At 44.0% G+C, this 13,087-nt stretch overlaps 1 protein-coding gene across 2 annotated transcripts in view; it reads right to left on the bottom strand.

The window, feature by feature from the left end:
* Positions 1-278: 278 nt before the first annotated feature.
* Positions 279-13,087, bottom strand: part of ADAMTS18 (ADAM metallopeptidase with thrombospondin type 1 motif 18) — a 128,070-nt gene continuing 115,261 nt past the window's right edge. For both annotated transcript variants that reach the window (XM_070397880.1, XM_070397882.1), the window contains 5 exons: positions 10,916-11,120; positions 9,171-9,356; positions 7,077-7,289; positions 4,296-4,443; positions 279-2,060 (listed from right to left, as the gene is read on the bottom strand). In XM_070397880.1, the coding sequence (XP_070253981.1) occupies positions 1,945-2,060; positions 4,296-4,443; positions 7,077-7,289; positions 9,171-9,356; positions 10,916-11,120 (868 nt within the window). In that variant the 3' untranslated portion in view covers positions 279-1,944. The remainder of the gene's footprint in view (positions 2,061-4,295; positions 4,444-7,076; positions 7,290-9,170; positions 9,357-10,915; positions 11,121-13,087) is intronic.

The following is a 13,087-nucleotide window of genomic DNA, read 5'->3' as shown; positions in this document are numbered from 1 at the left end:
TAAGGTGGTAAATATGTTATCTATTTAATCCCATTGTTTGACAGTTTCTAATTTTCTAATACACAAACAGGAAAAGTTGTTAATTAATGAATATCTTATCTTCCCCCCCCTAAAAATTTCTCAACTTTTCATTGAAAAATTAACATTTATACAGTTAAATTACCTTGGACATAACTGACTTCTCACTAATTTATTCAAAAACTTAACAAATTTCAAAGATAAACAGAACACTTTATTATAAAACTTATAAAATAATTAAATATTACACATATATTTTGACTTTTCTCTATAACCCATGGTTTTAGTCAACACTTTTCCTCAGAATTAATATCACTCAGAGAAGCAAGTGAGAACACAACAATAGGCTATTAATAAATTAATTTTTCCATAAAATAAAATGATAATTATATAAAGAACAGATAACTTGTAATTTTCAGAGGGTGGTGATGTAGAACTATTTTTTTATGATAAAATGACCACTATTCTAGGTCCAGAGAGTTGAGAAAATATCTAATCATCTCTCTGAGATTCGAGAATGCATGATATTAATTAGAATGGGAACAAAGGATGATCTAAATTTATAAACCACTGTCTAGGTTGTGCTGAGCTGGCAAATCCCTGTTTGAATTGAGACTTTTAAAAAGTAGTTGGGTTACATTCATCAAAAATACTGAGGAATGGAGTAGAATTATATAAATATGTTTTATAACCACATCTCAAAAAATTACAGAAGGACCCAGTCTTGTAAGTTACTTTGGTTTTGGCAAAAGAGTATGGTGTTTTTGCAATTGAGAACAATTTTAAACTCATTAGTGCCAACCAACAGCTGGCTTTTGAAGACTGAAAATATCATCTGAAAGATTGTAAAATACTTATTCATTGAATAGTTTTGTCATAGTATGATTTATTAATATTAACGTAGCAGGAAGACAGATGGATTTTTCTATTGCCACTATGACTTTTTTCTTGTTAACTAAATCCTAGGGCAGATTTAAACATGTCAGTTGGTAGGCAAAAACCACAAGTGGCCTTTAATTTTCCAAGCAGCTCTGATAATAAGTAGGGAGCATTACAAATAATGGTCCCCTCTCCTTCAACACACTGCTATTTAACTCCTCCTAGATTTTTACCAGAAAAGAACATTTCACCAATTCGGATTCCCAAAGAGCAGACTCGAGGATCCTGTCTAGCACCAAAAGTTATGAGGTTGATATAACGTGTAGGGCATCAATATTTACCTTTCTTATGAGCTCTTTTTATTTTTCTTCAGAGTGTGCATTTTAATTAAATGGAGATCTTAAATAGTCCATGTTGCCCTGTTTTTTTGAATATTCCTTGGAATTCTTTTCAAGTTGTGAATTTTAGTCTTGAAGACTCTCTATAAGCAGAATATACTTTAAACAAAATCGTAAAAACAACACACTCACACTAAATAAACATACATGAAGCTTGCCAGTCCAGCAGCAAGCACTGTCGTGAGCACCATTTGGCTTTCTGTGTAACTCCTGGTTGGGGGTGTCCACAGTTTGTTACACTGTGAGCTCCAAGTAAACGTTCCATCCATGCTTGGTTCCTCCAACTCTCAGTCTGTGACCTGAAGTCTTGAAAGACCTTTCAAAACAGATTTCTTTGCCATGGAACCCTTTTAAATTCAAAGGGGGATGTGTCCCAAAGTTGACCAGGCTCTCACATTGAAGTATCTGTGTGGTTCATCACTTCTTTCAATTAACAGTGCAAATCAACGTTGTTTCTTCGCGAGTCAGATTTGTCATCGCTTCCCATTTTCAAGTGCTTCAGAGTACCATGTGCTTTGGGGAAGTGAAAAAGAAGCCGGACTATTCTTCAGAGCTGGCCCCTCAACACTGCCAACCACCCGTGAGGTGCTGAGTCTTCAGCCTTTGGCCCGAAAGGTAAGACCCGGGCCTTAAGGTGCTGGGGAGGGCATCAGCTCTTCCTTGTGCATGACTTACAGCACTGTTTGCCATAAAATTTGTGGTTGCAGACACCATGTTGAGGAACTAGATGACACCAGTTGAAGAAATCTACACAGGATGGGTCCTCTAAAAGGAGAAAACATAGTTAGCATGCTAGGAAAAGGCTCAATGTCTTAAGGTGAAGGCTTACAGATTAACGGCCTTGGATCTACCTGCTTGTGCTCCTGAGTGGCTTTTCTTCTTATCCATTAGGACTTGGATAGGAGGGTGAGAAGAGCGGCATTAAGACATCAAAAGGGACTAGGACCATTAACAAAACTTAAACCGGTGGGGGAAAAGTGGATGTTAAGAAAAAAAGTCATATCTAGCCAGAGATTATCTGATCCTCCCCAAATAACCTGGGAGGTATCATTTTACACCCCAGGGAAGTATCTAGAACAGCACATGCAGAATCACCTAAGGATCCTGTGAAACCATTGGTTCTGATTCAGAAGGTCTATGGTGAGTGCTGGGATTCCATATTTCTAACACACATGCTGCTGGTCCATGCGTTACTTTGGGGAACCAGGAGCCTAATGGAGGCCCAGCTGCAATGCTCTCTAAGTTTGGTTCTGAGATTTATTTAATCTGCAACCAAATGCATATAAGTCAACACCAGCCTTTTCTAACGTCTTTGTTCAAGTAGAACAGCCGTGATTACCGATTAGAAGCAGGACATTGCACATCAGGAATTCTTACCCAGAAGCATCTCACAAGATACAGAATGTGCATGAAATTGTGAGTAAGATGTTCTTCGTGTAAATATAAACACATGTTTGAGGAGTTAGGGCTCAGTCGTTTTACTGGATTCTCAGGGAGTTTTGACATTAAACATATTTAGACTCTACCCTCTGTAAATAGTCTCATTCACAGCTGGGATAGTTTTCCCCTCCTCTAGGCAAGCCTTAACCTGCAACTCAAAACCACACACTGCCCACAGGTATCTACTCATGTGTCTTCTGAATTCACCCTTCAGTGGCTCTCCACTGTGCTTTTTGTCAGAGCATACAAAGCTCCCAATTTGTAGCCCATCTTTCTGTGATTCAGAACTACCTAAATTTGTTCTTCTGCCTAAAAAAAAAATTCCCTTTTAAATACACATCCCATCTAATAGTGATCCTTTAAAAAAAGTAAGCCATTTTATGTAAAACCTATGCCCCAAACTCTACCCTTAGCTCCCAGCCACTCGGGGTAAAAGGTAGTTCTTGCATTGGCCTACAGGCCCCAGGATGTGGTTCTCCTAATCTCCCCTAATCTTTGTATGTGTGGTTGCGTCTGGAGCTGTCTGACTAAAGGGTGGAAATTTGAAATCACTGATAGTGAAGGAAGGAGGAGATGGTCCGGAAAACATGGCCACATGCTCAAAATGTGTGTACTTTTCCCTCATAAGCTTTCTGATGAGAAAGCCTGCAGGTGTGTAGAAGCCTGGCATTGCCTAGAGGTGATCTGGCTCTGAGTAACTGCTACAGGACTAGCTTTCTGGCCTCCAAACCTCAGATAAGACAGGGGAGGGAGCAGAGGAAGGGAAAGTGATGCTGGAGCTAAGTCTATCTCCGAAGCAGGTAAGCAAGCAACAGTGTAGATTCAGCTGGGAAGTGAGTAACTGTCCTGAATCTGATTCACCACAAATTGGCAAGTGTAGGCTAAGAGATTGGGGAGTCTTGGAAAAAACTGATTACATAAAGAGAAAACTCAGCAGGTACACGATTGAGACTAAGAAAATCTGGTTATGCTGAAAAATATTTCATGGTGTTCATCAGATCACACTGAAATAAATTGCACTAGTGAGGGATGGTGCAGTTCCTTCACCGAATTTCCTATCAGCACACATGCACTTCATCTGAACTAAGAAAACATGTCAGCTGTCATCCTAGGACAGTACATAGTCCCTGTACTGGACTGTAATGTAACTGTCTTCTCAATTAAAATGTGAGCTCCTGGAGGGCAATTCTTGTTCACTCTTGCATTGCCATTGATCATACAATCTCTGGCACACAGTGTATACTTTTTCATGTGTTTGCTCAATTAAAATTTAGCTTAGAAAAAATGGACTTGCAAGATTACCATTTCTCCCTTGCGAAGAATTAATGCCTATAAAGCCTTATCATAGCACAAAATCTTCCTGCACATGAGATCATGGTGAATGGGAACTGCCTGGATTTGTGCCTTGTACACCTCCAAGGAGTGCTGTTCACATGGACTTGGATGTGAATGGCACCCCTAGAGGTGTGGAATGCACAAGCTGCACAACCAGATCTGATGGCGTTTTGAAGCATTCTCTGAAGACCAGTAAAACTGACAGGAGTGTGGGGTCCTTTTTACCTCTCTTTTCAGGAGCTGGGCAGAAGTTCGTATTACAGGCGCGTGTCACCGGAGGTTTCTGTCGGAGCAGACAGCTTGAGGAAGGCCGGCCCTGCTGCACACAGTGGACGGATCGGGTCTGGACCCCTCCCCCACAGGTCACCGTGCACTGCAGAAGAGGGAAGCATCAGAAACACTCAGCTGGATGGGATCCATTTAATGTCAGTGACATCAAAGAAAGGGTCTCCAGGCTTCATGACATGACCAAGGTGCCTGCTGATAAATCGTCCAGAGCCAGGTACATGCGCTTGCGGTCCAGTCTTTCTAACGTGGGAGCCAGTGGATCTGATTAGAAGGGTCGTAGGCTAATGCTATCTCACCCAACAGTGTGTCTCCAGGTAGGTGACTCATAAAGAAGAGGGCTTCCAGAAACACAAAAGCTGCCATAAGAATGTGGAAACAAATACAGACACATCTAGGCAATTAATCCCTGTAGCTTAGGAATTCCAAATAATCTCTGCAGATGCAATCGTGGAGGGAATGGTTCAAAACGAGGGCAGCAAACGAAATGCTCTGGGTGCCCAGCCAGATTCCTGGTTAGCATGGCAGATAGGGTGCTTCCCAGAAGTCAATGCTGTTACTGTCTAATTAGTCATCTATTTTTTAAAAAGTCTAACAAGGACTTTTAGCATTCTTAAATTTTCATGTGTCTGAACAAAATAACAGATTTCATAACAAAAGAATAAACAAAATATTATCAGGGAAAAAGACATCCCTTTAAATTATTTTTTTTGTTTCTGCTTTTTAAAATTGCAGACAGGTGAAACTTTATCTTGGACAATCATCACTATATAGACTGGTATTTAGGAAAAATAAGTTCTGGTGGAAAAAAGTATGAGTTTGTAATTAGCCCCAAATTCAAATCTAGCTGTATGATCGTTATGTCATCTAAACCAGCGGTCGCCAACTGATGGTCCATGAGGTCCAAAAGGTTGGCGACTGCCTATCTAAACCAGGAGTATGCAAACTTTCCTGTGAAGTGAAGAGAGTAGATATTTTAGGCTGGCAGTTCTTTACTGACTGAAATAATCTTATAAGAATCAATCTCTCAATCTCCAAATCTGTAAAATAATGATAAAAACAAGCCATAGCAACAGGCATTGCATTTAGTACATAGGTAACCACATAGGTATAGCACCTAGCCAATTAGAGATAGAAAATCATGCTAATTTCCTCCATGTTTTACTTCCCAAACACACATATATACACAGTTGACTCTTGAACAACTTGGGTTAGGGGTATCACCTATCTGTGCAGTTGAAAATCCACATATAATTTGGACTCCCCTAAAACTTAATTTCTTAAATAGGTAACTGTTGACCAGAGCCTTATAGATAACAGTTGATTAACACATACTTTGTGTTATTTGTATGATATACTGTATACTCTAATAAAGTCAGCTAGAGAAAATACACTTACAGTGTTTATTGAAAAAAAATCCTTGTATAAGTGGACCTGCACAATTCAAACCCATCTTGTTCAAGGGTCAACTAAATACATACATGTACCTGTGTATATATAATATATATGCACACAAATATGTGTATATAAACATAGATACACAGACATACTCCGTGTTTCACGATGAGGTGTGGACAGCACCTCTCAAGACAAGAAGCTCTTCGAAGAGCTGTGCACCACAAGGACAAAAACACAGTGTTCTCTCAGACTTTGCATCACCTACTCCTACCAATGAGAACCAAAGTGATCACCCTATCGGTTGGCAAACTGTGGCTCGGCAAACCGCGGCTTGTGAGCCACATGCAGCTCTTTGGCCCCTTGAGTGTGGCTCTTCCACAAAATACCGACTTCTGCGCATGGGCCACGAAGTTTCAATCGCACTGTACGTGTGTGCCCGCACGTGGTATTTTGTGGAAGAGTCACACTGAAGGGGCCAAAGAGCCGCATGTGGCTCGCGAGCCGCGGTTTGCCGACCACGGCCCTAGCTGGTTTGGTTCAGTGGACAGTGTTGGCCTGTGGTCTGAAGGGTCATGGGTTGTGGGCTTGATCCCCAGTAGGGGGTGTGCAGGAAGCAGCCAATCAATGATTCCTTCTCATCATTAATGTTCCTCTCTCTCTCCCTTCCTCTCTGAAATCAATAAAAATATATTTTAAAAAAAGAATAAAACAACCAAAGTCACCAAACCTTCATTGAAGTCTTCCGAGAAAGAGGGTGGCACTGACATCTGCTGAGCTAAAAGAGCTGGGGGTCCATGGCTGAAGTGCCCACCTCTGAGCTTTACCTGCCTCATCCACAAAACAGCGACCACAAGACAATAAGACCATTGAAAGGATGCAGTGAGAGTGAGAAAATAGCAAATGCATGTAAAGCATTTAGCATCGTGAATAGCAAGGGTTTGACAAACGTTAGCTATTATTATATTACTTGGAAACATGACATAAGAACCAAACGAGTCGAGACCGTGAGGAGCATTTCTAGAATATAGAAGACGCTAGTGGTGGATGTAATAGCAACTGCTGGCACTGTGTGACAAGCCGGGTACTAAGTGATTTATATTATCTTATTGTGGAAAAAAAATCAAACCTTGCAAGATATTATCCTCTGTTTTTTTAGATGTGAAAACGGAGGCTCCCAGATTACGTAACCTTCCCAGGCCACACAGGTGGTGAAGCCCTTTGTTCCTGACATGTGGACAGGTCTCTACCAGCAGCCCTTGGTGGACTGCCTCCTCTTTTTGAATCTCACTTAAATACAAGCCTCGTACATCTGGGGGCACTCACCTGTTGCCATGGCGATGAATACCATCCAGCTGCCACATTGTACACAGGACGCACTGGACAGGCCCCTCGGTCGCAGGCTTCCTCCAAATTCAGGTTTGGTTTCTTAATGTTGCGGCACCTTCGCTCTGGGAAAGTTATCAGCTTCCCCTGGAAGGCCTTCTCGCTGCACTTCATTTCCCTCTTCCTCACCCCCAGCCCACAGGTCGCCGAGCACTAGGAGCCAAGAAAGGAGGCATCAGCGTGCAGAGCTCTCGTCAAGTCTGCCGAGCAGACGTGCCCCTGCCTGAGGACGTACCATCCATGTGAAGTTAGAGGGGTTGGCTGATGGCAGGTCAGCCACACGCACGCAAGGATCCCACAAATACGGCACCAAGTCCCTCGTGCTACAGGTGAGAAAACCAGTCACAGGGCTCATCAGCACCAACAAACCAAAACGAGGCATCGCCCTATGGATGTGAGGGCGGCAGAGTCCAAAGATGAGGTGGCAGGGGATGGAGTCAGGGCCTCTGGCTGGTGTTCATTTGGATGTCCAGGTCTACCTGAGGCCTAAGGATTCGGGAGTCTGTGTCAAGGAGGCTGGGCACAAAGATGAGAGTTGGAGGCTCCCGAGGGGAAGAACAACCCTATCTTTTTACCCTGCCCCTCGAGGCCGAGATATAACCTGATGATGTCTGCCGCAGGAAAAAGAGAGAAGGATGGAGACTGATGAAATCAGTGTGAGAAAAACGTGTTTGTGTTTCAAGTATTACGGGATAAAGTGTAGGGCCTTGGTGAACTGAATAAGTAAGCACTGGCATCAGTGTACCAGTCAAACAATAAAGGATGGCTGGCACTGAACTCATGCAACAGCTCTGTGAGGGAGGGGCGAGCCCAAGCATGTAATTAGTGTTTTAATGTTTCTCAAAGAAAATGAGTGAGGAAAGGAGAGATGGACACACTGCTCTACACTTATCCTTGAGGCAGAGTAGAAGGGCATTGATGGACAAGCGCCAGAGCTGTTGCCATAGAAACCCCTCCTGTATTGGACCTCACCAGACTGAACTGTGAGCAGACACCTGTCTCCTAGGCCCGTGGTCGGCAAACCGCAGCTCGCGAGCCACATACGGCTCTTTGGCCCCTTCAGTGTGGCTCTTCCACAAAATACCATGTGCGGGTGCGCACATACAGTGCGACTGGAACTTCGTGGCCCATATGCAGAAGTAGGTATTCTGTGGAAGAGCCACACTCAAGGGGCCAAAGAGCCGTATGTGGCTCTCGAGCCGCGGTTTGCTGAGCCGCAGTTTGCCGACCACTGTCCTAGGCAAACTCTGTCCGGCTTGGCCCCTTCCCTCAGGATTCCTGTGTCTGTGAGCTCCACTGAGGTGCCCAAGCCGAGGAGGCATCTTCGTCTTGCCCACGTACTCCTGAAGGGACCAGCGGCCTCTCTAGGAACTCTCACAGGTACCACTTCTCTCTCCCTGAAACACGTTCCCCTTTTGTCTTTATTACGCTGATGCCCATGCAAGCGCCTTTCTGGCCTCTGCCCATTTGCATCGATTCCCCTTCTCTCTGAAACGAAAACCTGCTTGTTCTTCTTCTTTAACATTTTAATTGGCCCCCAATGTTTAAAGGGTAGATTTTCAGTCTGTTCCCCGAGGCCCTCAATACCCGATGTCTGCAGCTCCCACACACGGCTCCATCCTTACCAAGTGTGTTCTGGGAACACCTCTACGTGGAGCAGCCTCCTCCCCCGCCCATCTTTCAGGCTCACACTCCCTGCAAACTCTCTTCTGACAAGGATTCCTCCTGCTGTTGGGCTGAGTGGAGCTAGGCTGTCCCACGGGAGGCCAACCCCCGTCACAGCACTTTGCATCCCCAGTGTTGCCATGTTTCCATCCCAACACTTTAGGGGGTTTTGTACCTCCACTGTCCCAACACCATGATGGGTGCTTTAGCAACATCTGATGAAGAAATCAGACGAGAAGAATGAATAATTAGAAGGTACCTGGTATATGTGTGTTGAACAGAAAGAAGCTTTGAGCATCCGGATGCTGGTGGATACGCTGAGCATTAAAACAAACCAAACCCAGAAGCAGCAGTGATAGAAAGTCCTACCTCGCTCCACGAGGAGACGGCCCACTGTAGCCGGGTGTTTTTGGGGCATCGCCCCAGGACACAGCCCTCCTGCGACTCTGGTCTGGGGACGCCGGCGCACAGGCTCTCGGGGAGGCCCTCGGCCCTGGAGGCACTTTTGCACAGCACTGCCCGCTTCCTCACCCCGCGCCCACAGGTCTTGGAACACTTGAGGTGAAAAGAAAAATGCTGTTGGCATGCTGGTTTCAAATGACTTTCAAGTTCTCAGACATAGTTGGTTTTAGTAGTCAGGAAAGAGAAATAAAATACTCTCCCAAAATATTTCCGTGTGAAATTCGGGGCAAACTCCATGAACTAAGGCTCCTTTCCGTGAAGAACTCCATGTCCTTTATCCATGCCCACCCTACATACTGCGCTGAAACAGCCCTCTGAATTCCCCTTTTGTAAATTATAACTACTAATGGCAGAGAGAGAGAGACCAGACAGCACCACATACTACACAGATTTGCCCTAAGCGATAGATGAACGTATACCCTCATTTTAAAAGTACATCTATGCCTGCTCACACATTCTCCCCCTAAGAGATATACTCCCAACATTAGAAAACATTTTCCATCATGTCTTCTCATTAAATACACAAAACCTCATTCTGACCTCTGTTGGGGACAGGGTAGTGCACTGTTAAACTTGATCCGAAATCAACACCCTCCGAGATATTGTGTGTCCTAAGAGAGAGCATGGCAGGAATGTGGGCTGCTACCTGGCTTCCTAGTTCAGGCAAGAAAACCCCTGGATTTTTTTTATTATTGCCGAAAACTGTCTTGCCAGCTGTGGTTTAGCAGAGGCTGGGCTGTTACAGAGCAGAGTTCTCCCCCTCAGCACCATTTGGGGAGCTGTCCCGCCCACTGTGGGATGTGTATCTCACCTCTGGTACCCATGCTCCCTCCCTATTGTGACAATAGAAAATGTCTCCTGTTATTAACATCAGGGCCTCAGTTGAGAACCTCTGTGTGGATGACAGGTAGTTCTATGCTTCCTCCAACTTTATAACCTTGTATCTCTCACTGGGAATTTGTGACAATAGCAAACGTTAGGCACAACTCCTCTTTGTAGGCCATTGACGCAAGAGTTAGATACAGTGGGGCCTTGACTTATGAGTTTAATTCCTTCTGTGACAGAGCTCGTAACTCAAATTACTCGTATGTCAAATCTTAAAGTGAACGAGTGAGACACGTGATGCTGGGCTGATGTTGTGGCGTTCACTGTGACATCTGCTGCGCCAACTAGCGGTGGGGTATCTGAAGCTGGCTCATAACCCAAATTTTAGCTCGCAACTCAAAGCAAAAAATCGGCCGCGAGATGGCTCGTATCTCGAAAAACTCGTTAGTCGGGACACTCGTAAGTCAAGGCCCCACTGTATCCCTTTAGGCCGCTCTCTCTGTATTTGTCTTTCCCATTTGCTTTGGGGAATTCAGTAGCCAGATTCACTGGCCATTCCTCTGACACTCGAATCCTGTCTAGCTGTGCTCACTAGTCTAGCCGAAACGTCCTCTAATTTCTGGATGTCTAAGGGTCCCAAACTGCAGGTTGCATAAAAAATCACTGAAAACGTTCATTAAAACGCCCCGTTGCATTAAGTCAGTGTGGTTCTCTTGAAGGTGTAAACACCTGAGAGTCTCTTGGGAAGCAAAGGTACCACCTATGTTTTTGTCACCTTCGTTTTCCATGGGGAACAAGACCAGCGGCTCTAAGTCTGACCCAGTTACCTGAGACCAGGGCCCGAGGCTCCACTCTGGGGGGCAGGCGTGGCTGTTGCAGACCTGGACCTGAGTGGGTGTGCTCACTGGGCAGAGGGAGTGCACCACCGCCGCCTCCTTCTGGAAGGGCTTCTTCTGCACACACTGGATTTTCCTGCTCTGCTGGCCCCCCGCACATGGCTTGCTGCACACGCTCCAGTCGCCTGGCTTCCAACTGCCAGTGAAAAGCAAAATTACTTCCAATGAAGCTGAGACTTTGGCTCATCACTTTCAAAGCAGTTCCTATGAAAGATTAACCACCTGATGAAAGCCTTAGGGCAATGTTAGAACCGATGACGGCCATGCATACTAATTCTTGCGCAGATTTTGAAGCCCGTGCTCACGCGGTCCAGTTATAGGGAGTCACTCAGTCACCACAAAGTTGTGAGGAAAAATACATTCCTGCCCTCTGCAGGGGAAGAAACATGTGCCATTTGGAAATCTGAGCAATCCACTCATTCAGCCAAATTTCTTGGGATCTTAACTTTATGCCAGGGACTCTCCTAGGCATTAGGGTTGGAAAAAGGAATGAGGCAATGTTCTTTCCATTAAGGAGCCTACAACTCAGTGAAGAGGCAGACATGTGAACAAATGCCGACCATACTTTCTGATAATTGCCATGCTATTCGTTAACACATAAACTACAATAATGAGAGTAATGGATGAGGGATCAATGAGAGGTTGTGTGCATGTGTGTGTGTACACACATGTGCACATGCAGGAGACAGGGGTACATTCAGAGAAGTTCTTACAGAGGAAATTTCTAAGGAGGCAAGTCCCCCAGCTACTTTTCTGATTAGTCTTAAAATTTACTGATGGGTTAGGGACAGAACCTTGATCTTTATTTAAAAATTACCAGGCCAGCTTTTTCACAGTGGTCTGAGACTTGCTTTATATTTAAAGGGTAATCAACAGAAACTACTAATACTTTTCAACAGCTACTTTTGATGAATTGAAATTCTATGATTTGAAGGCCTAGCATAAAAAGAGATCTAGCAGATATGATTTTAATACCTACATTTGAATCCCAGCAGCAATGTCTAAAACTCGGCTTGTTCTACCAAGGTTCTAGGTATCATTTTAAGAAACACAGCGTCACACATATGTTGTTATATCTTTGCATTTCTCTCACCTTTCCTAGTCCTATACATTTTTTCTTTGGTTTCCCCCACAAGCCTGACACGTGAAATTAAAGACCTTTTGGCCAGGGAATTTAGCACATGGATTCTAGGGTAATATGCATTCTAAAACATTAGTTAGTCCATACTATCTTATTTAAAGATTGTATCAAATAATTTCTTATGTTTGTACAATTATTTGTATCTTATAAGATGTAAAGAAAATATATATTTTGCTATTAGTAGCTTCAACAGTTGTCTATCAAGATGGCATTTTCTTGTCTTCCAAATTAAAATCTCTTTCCTTTATGTGGCAAAGATGGTTTTGTAAAAGTATTAGACGAAGTATAACACAAATAGACGCTTTGCGTGACATGCGTGATTCCTCACATCGGGGCCGTAGGCTTACTTCTCACCTACCCTCCCTCCCTATCAACCCCTACCTCAGAGCCCAGACCCCTCCAACCTCCATGTCTCCCTTACTGCTTTTTTATGTAAACTTGTTTTTATACATGTATCTCACTGCATCTCAATTCCTTCTTTACAATTCCATCTCTTCCATTCGGCTGAGGGTTCATTAATGGCAAGAGCTTCAAGTTACTCGTTTCCACACCCCAGTTCTCAGCTCAGAGCTGGCATACAAAAAGTACACATGTGACATGATTGCTCCATGCGGAAATAAGGGAGTTAGCTCAGGTTAATTCCTTTCTCCTTCTAGCTCTAATAGTCTGAGTCTAAACTTTATTTCTAATAGACCCCCAGTGAAGAATAGTCCTGGAGAGTCCCCATTATTAGAACAGAAAATAATGAGGAATAATAGGGTGCGAAGAAAAGAAGGCAACAAAAGATCCTGCCCCTTTCTCTGCTCCACCCTGGCAGTCATTGTGAGGCGCTTTTCTAGTTGTAAATAGCCAGTAAACCCGCTACTGTAGAGTATCATTTCCACATGGAGCCATCAGGGGAGGCTTAGGAGTTGGACAGGAGCTAGGCTCTCTCTTTTCATGGGTGTATATGTAAACGGAGT

Source organism: Myotis yumanensis, unplaced genomic scaffold (assembly GCF_028538775.1).
Source record: "Myotis yumanensis isolate MYYU_CA2020_CCGP unplaced genomic scaffold, mMyoYum1.0.hap1 SCAF_18, whole genome shotgun sequence".
Classification (NCBI taxonomy): domain Eukaryota; kingdom Metazoa; phylum Chordata; class Mammalia; order Chiroptera; family Vespertilionidae; genus Myotis; species Myotis yumanensis.
The sequence above is the reverse complement of the archived record's forward strand: the minus strand, read 5'-3'. Positions and strand labels throughout refer to the sequence as shown.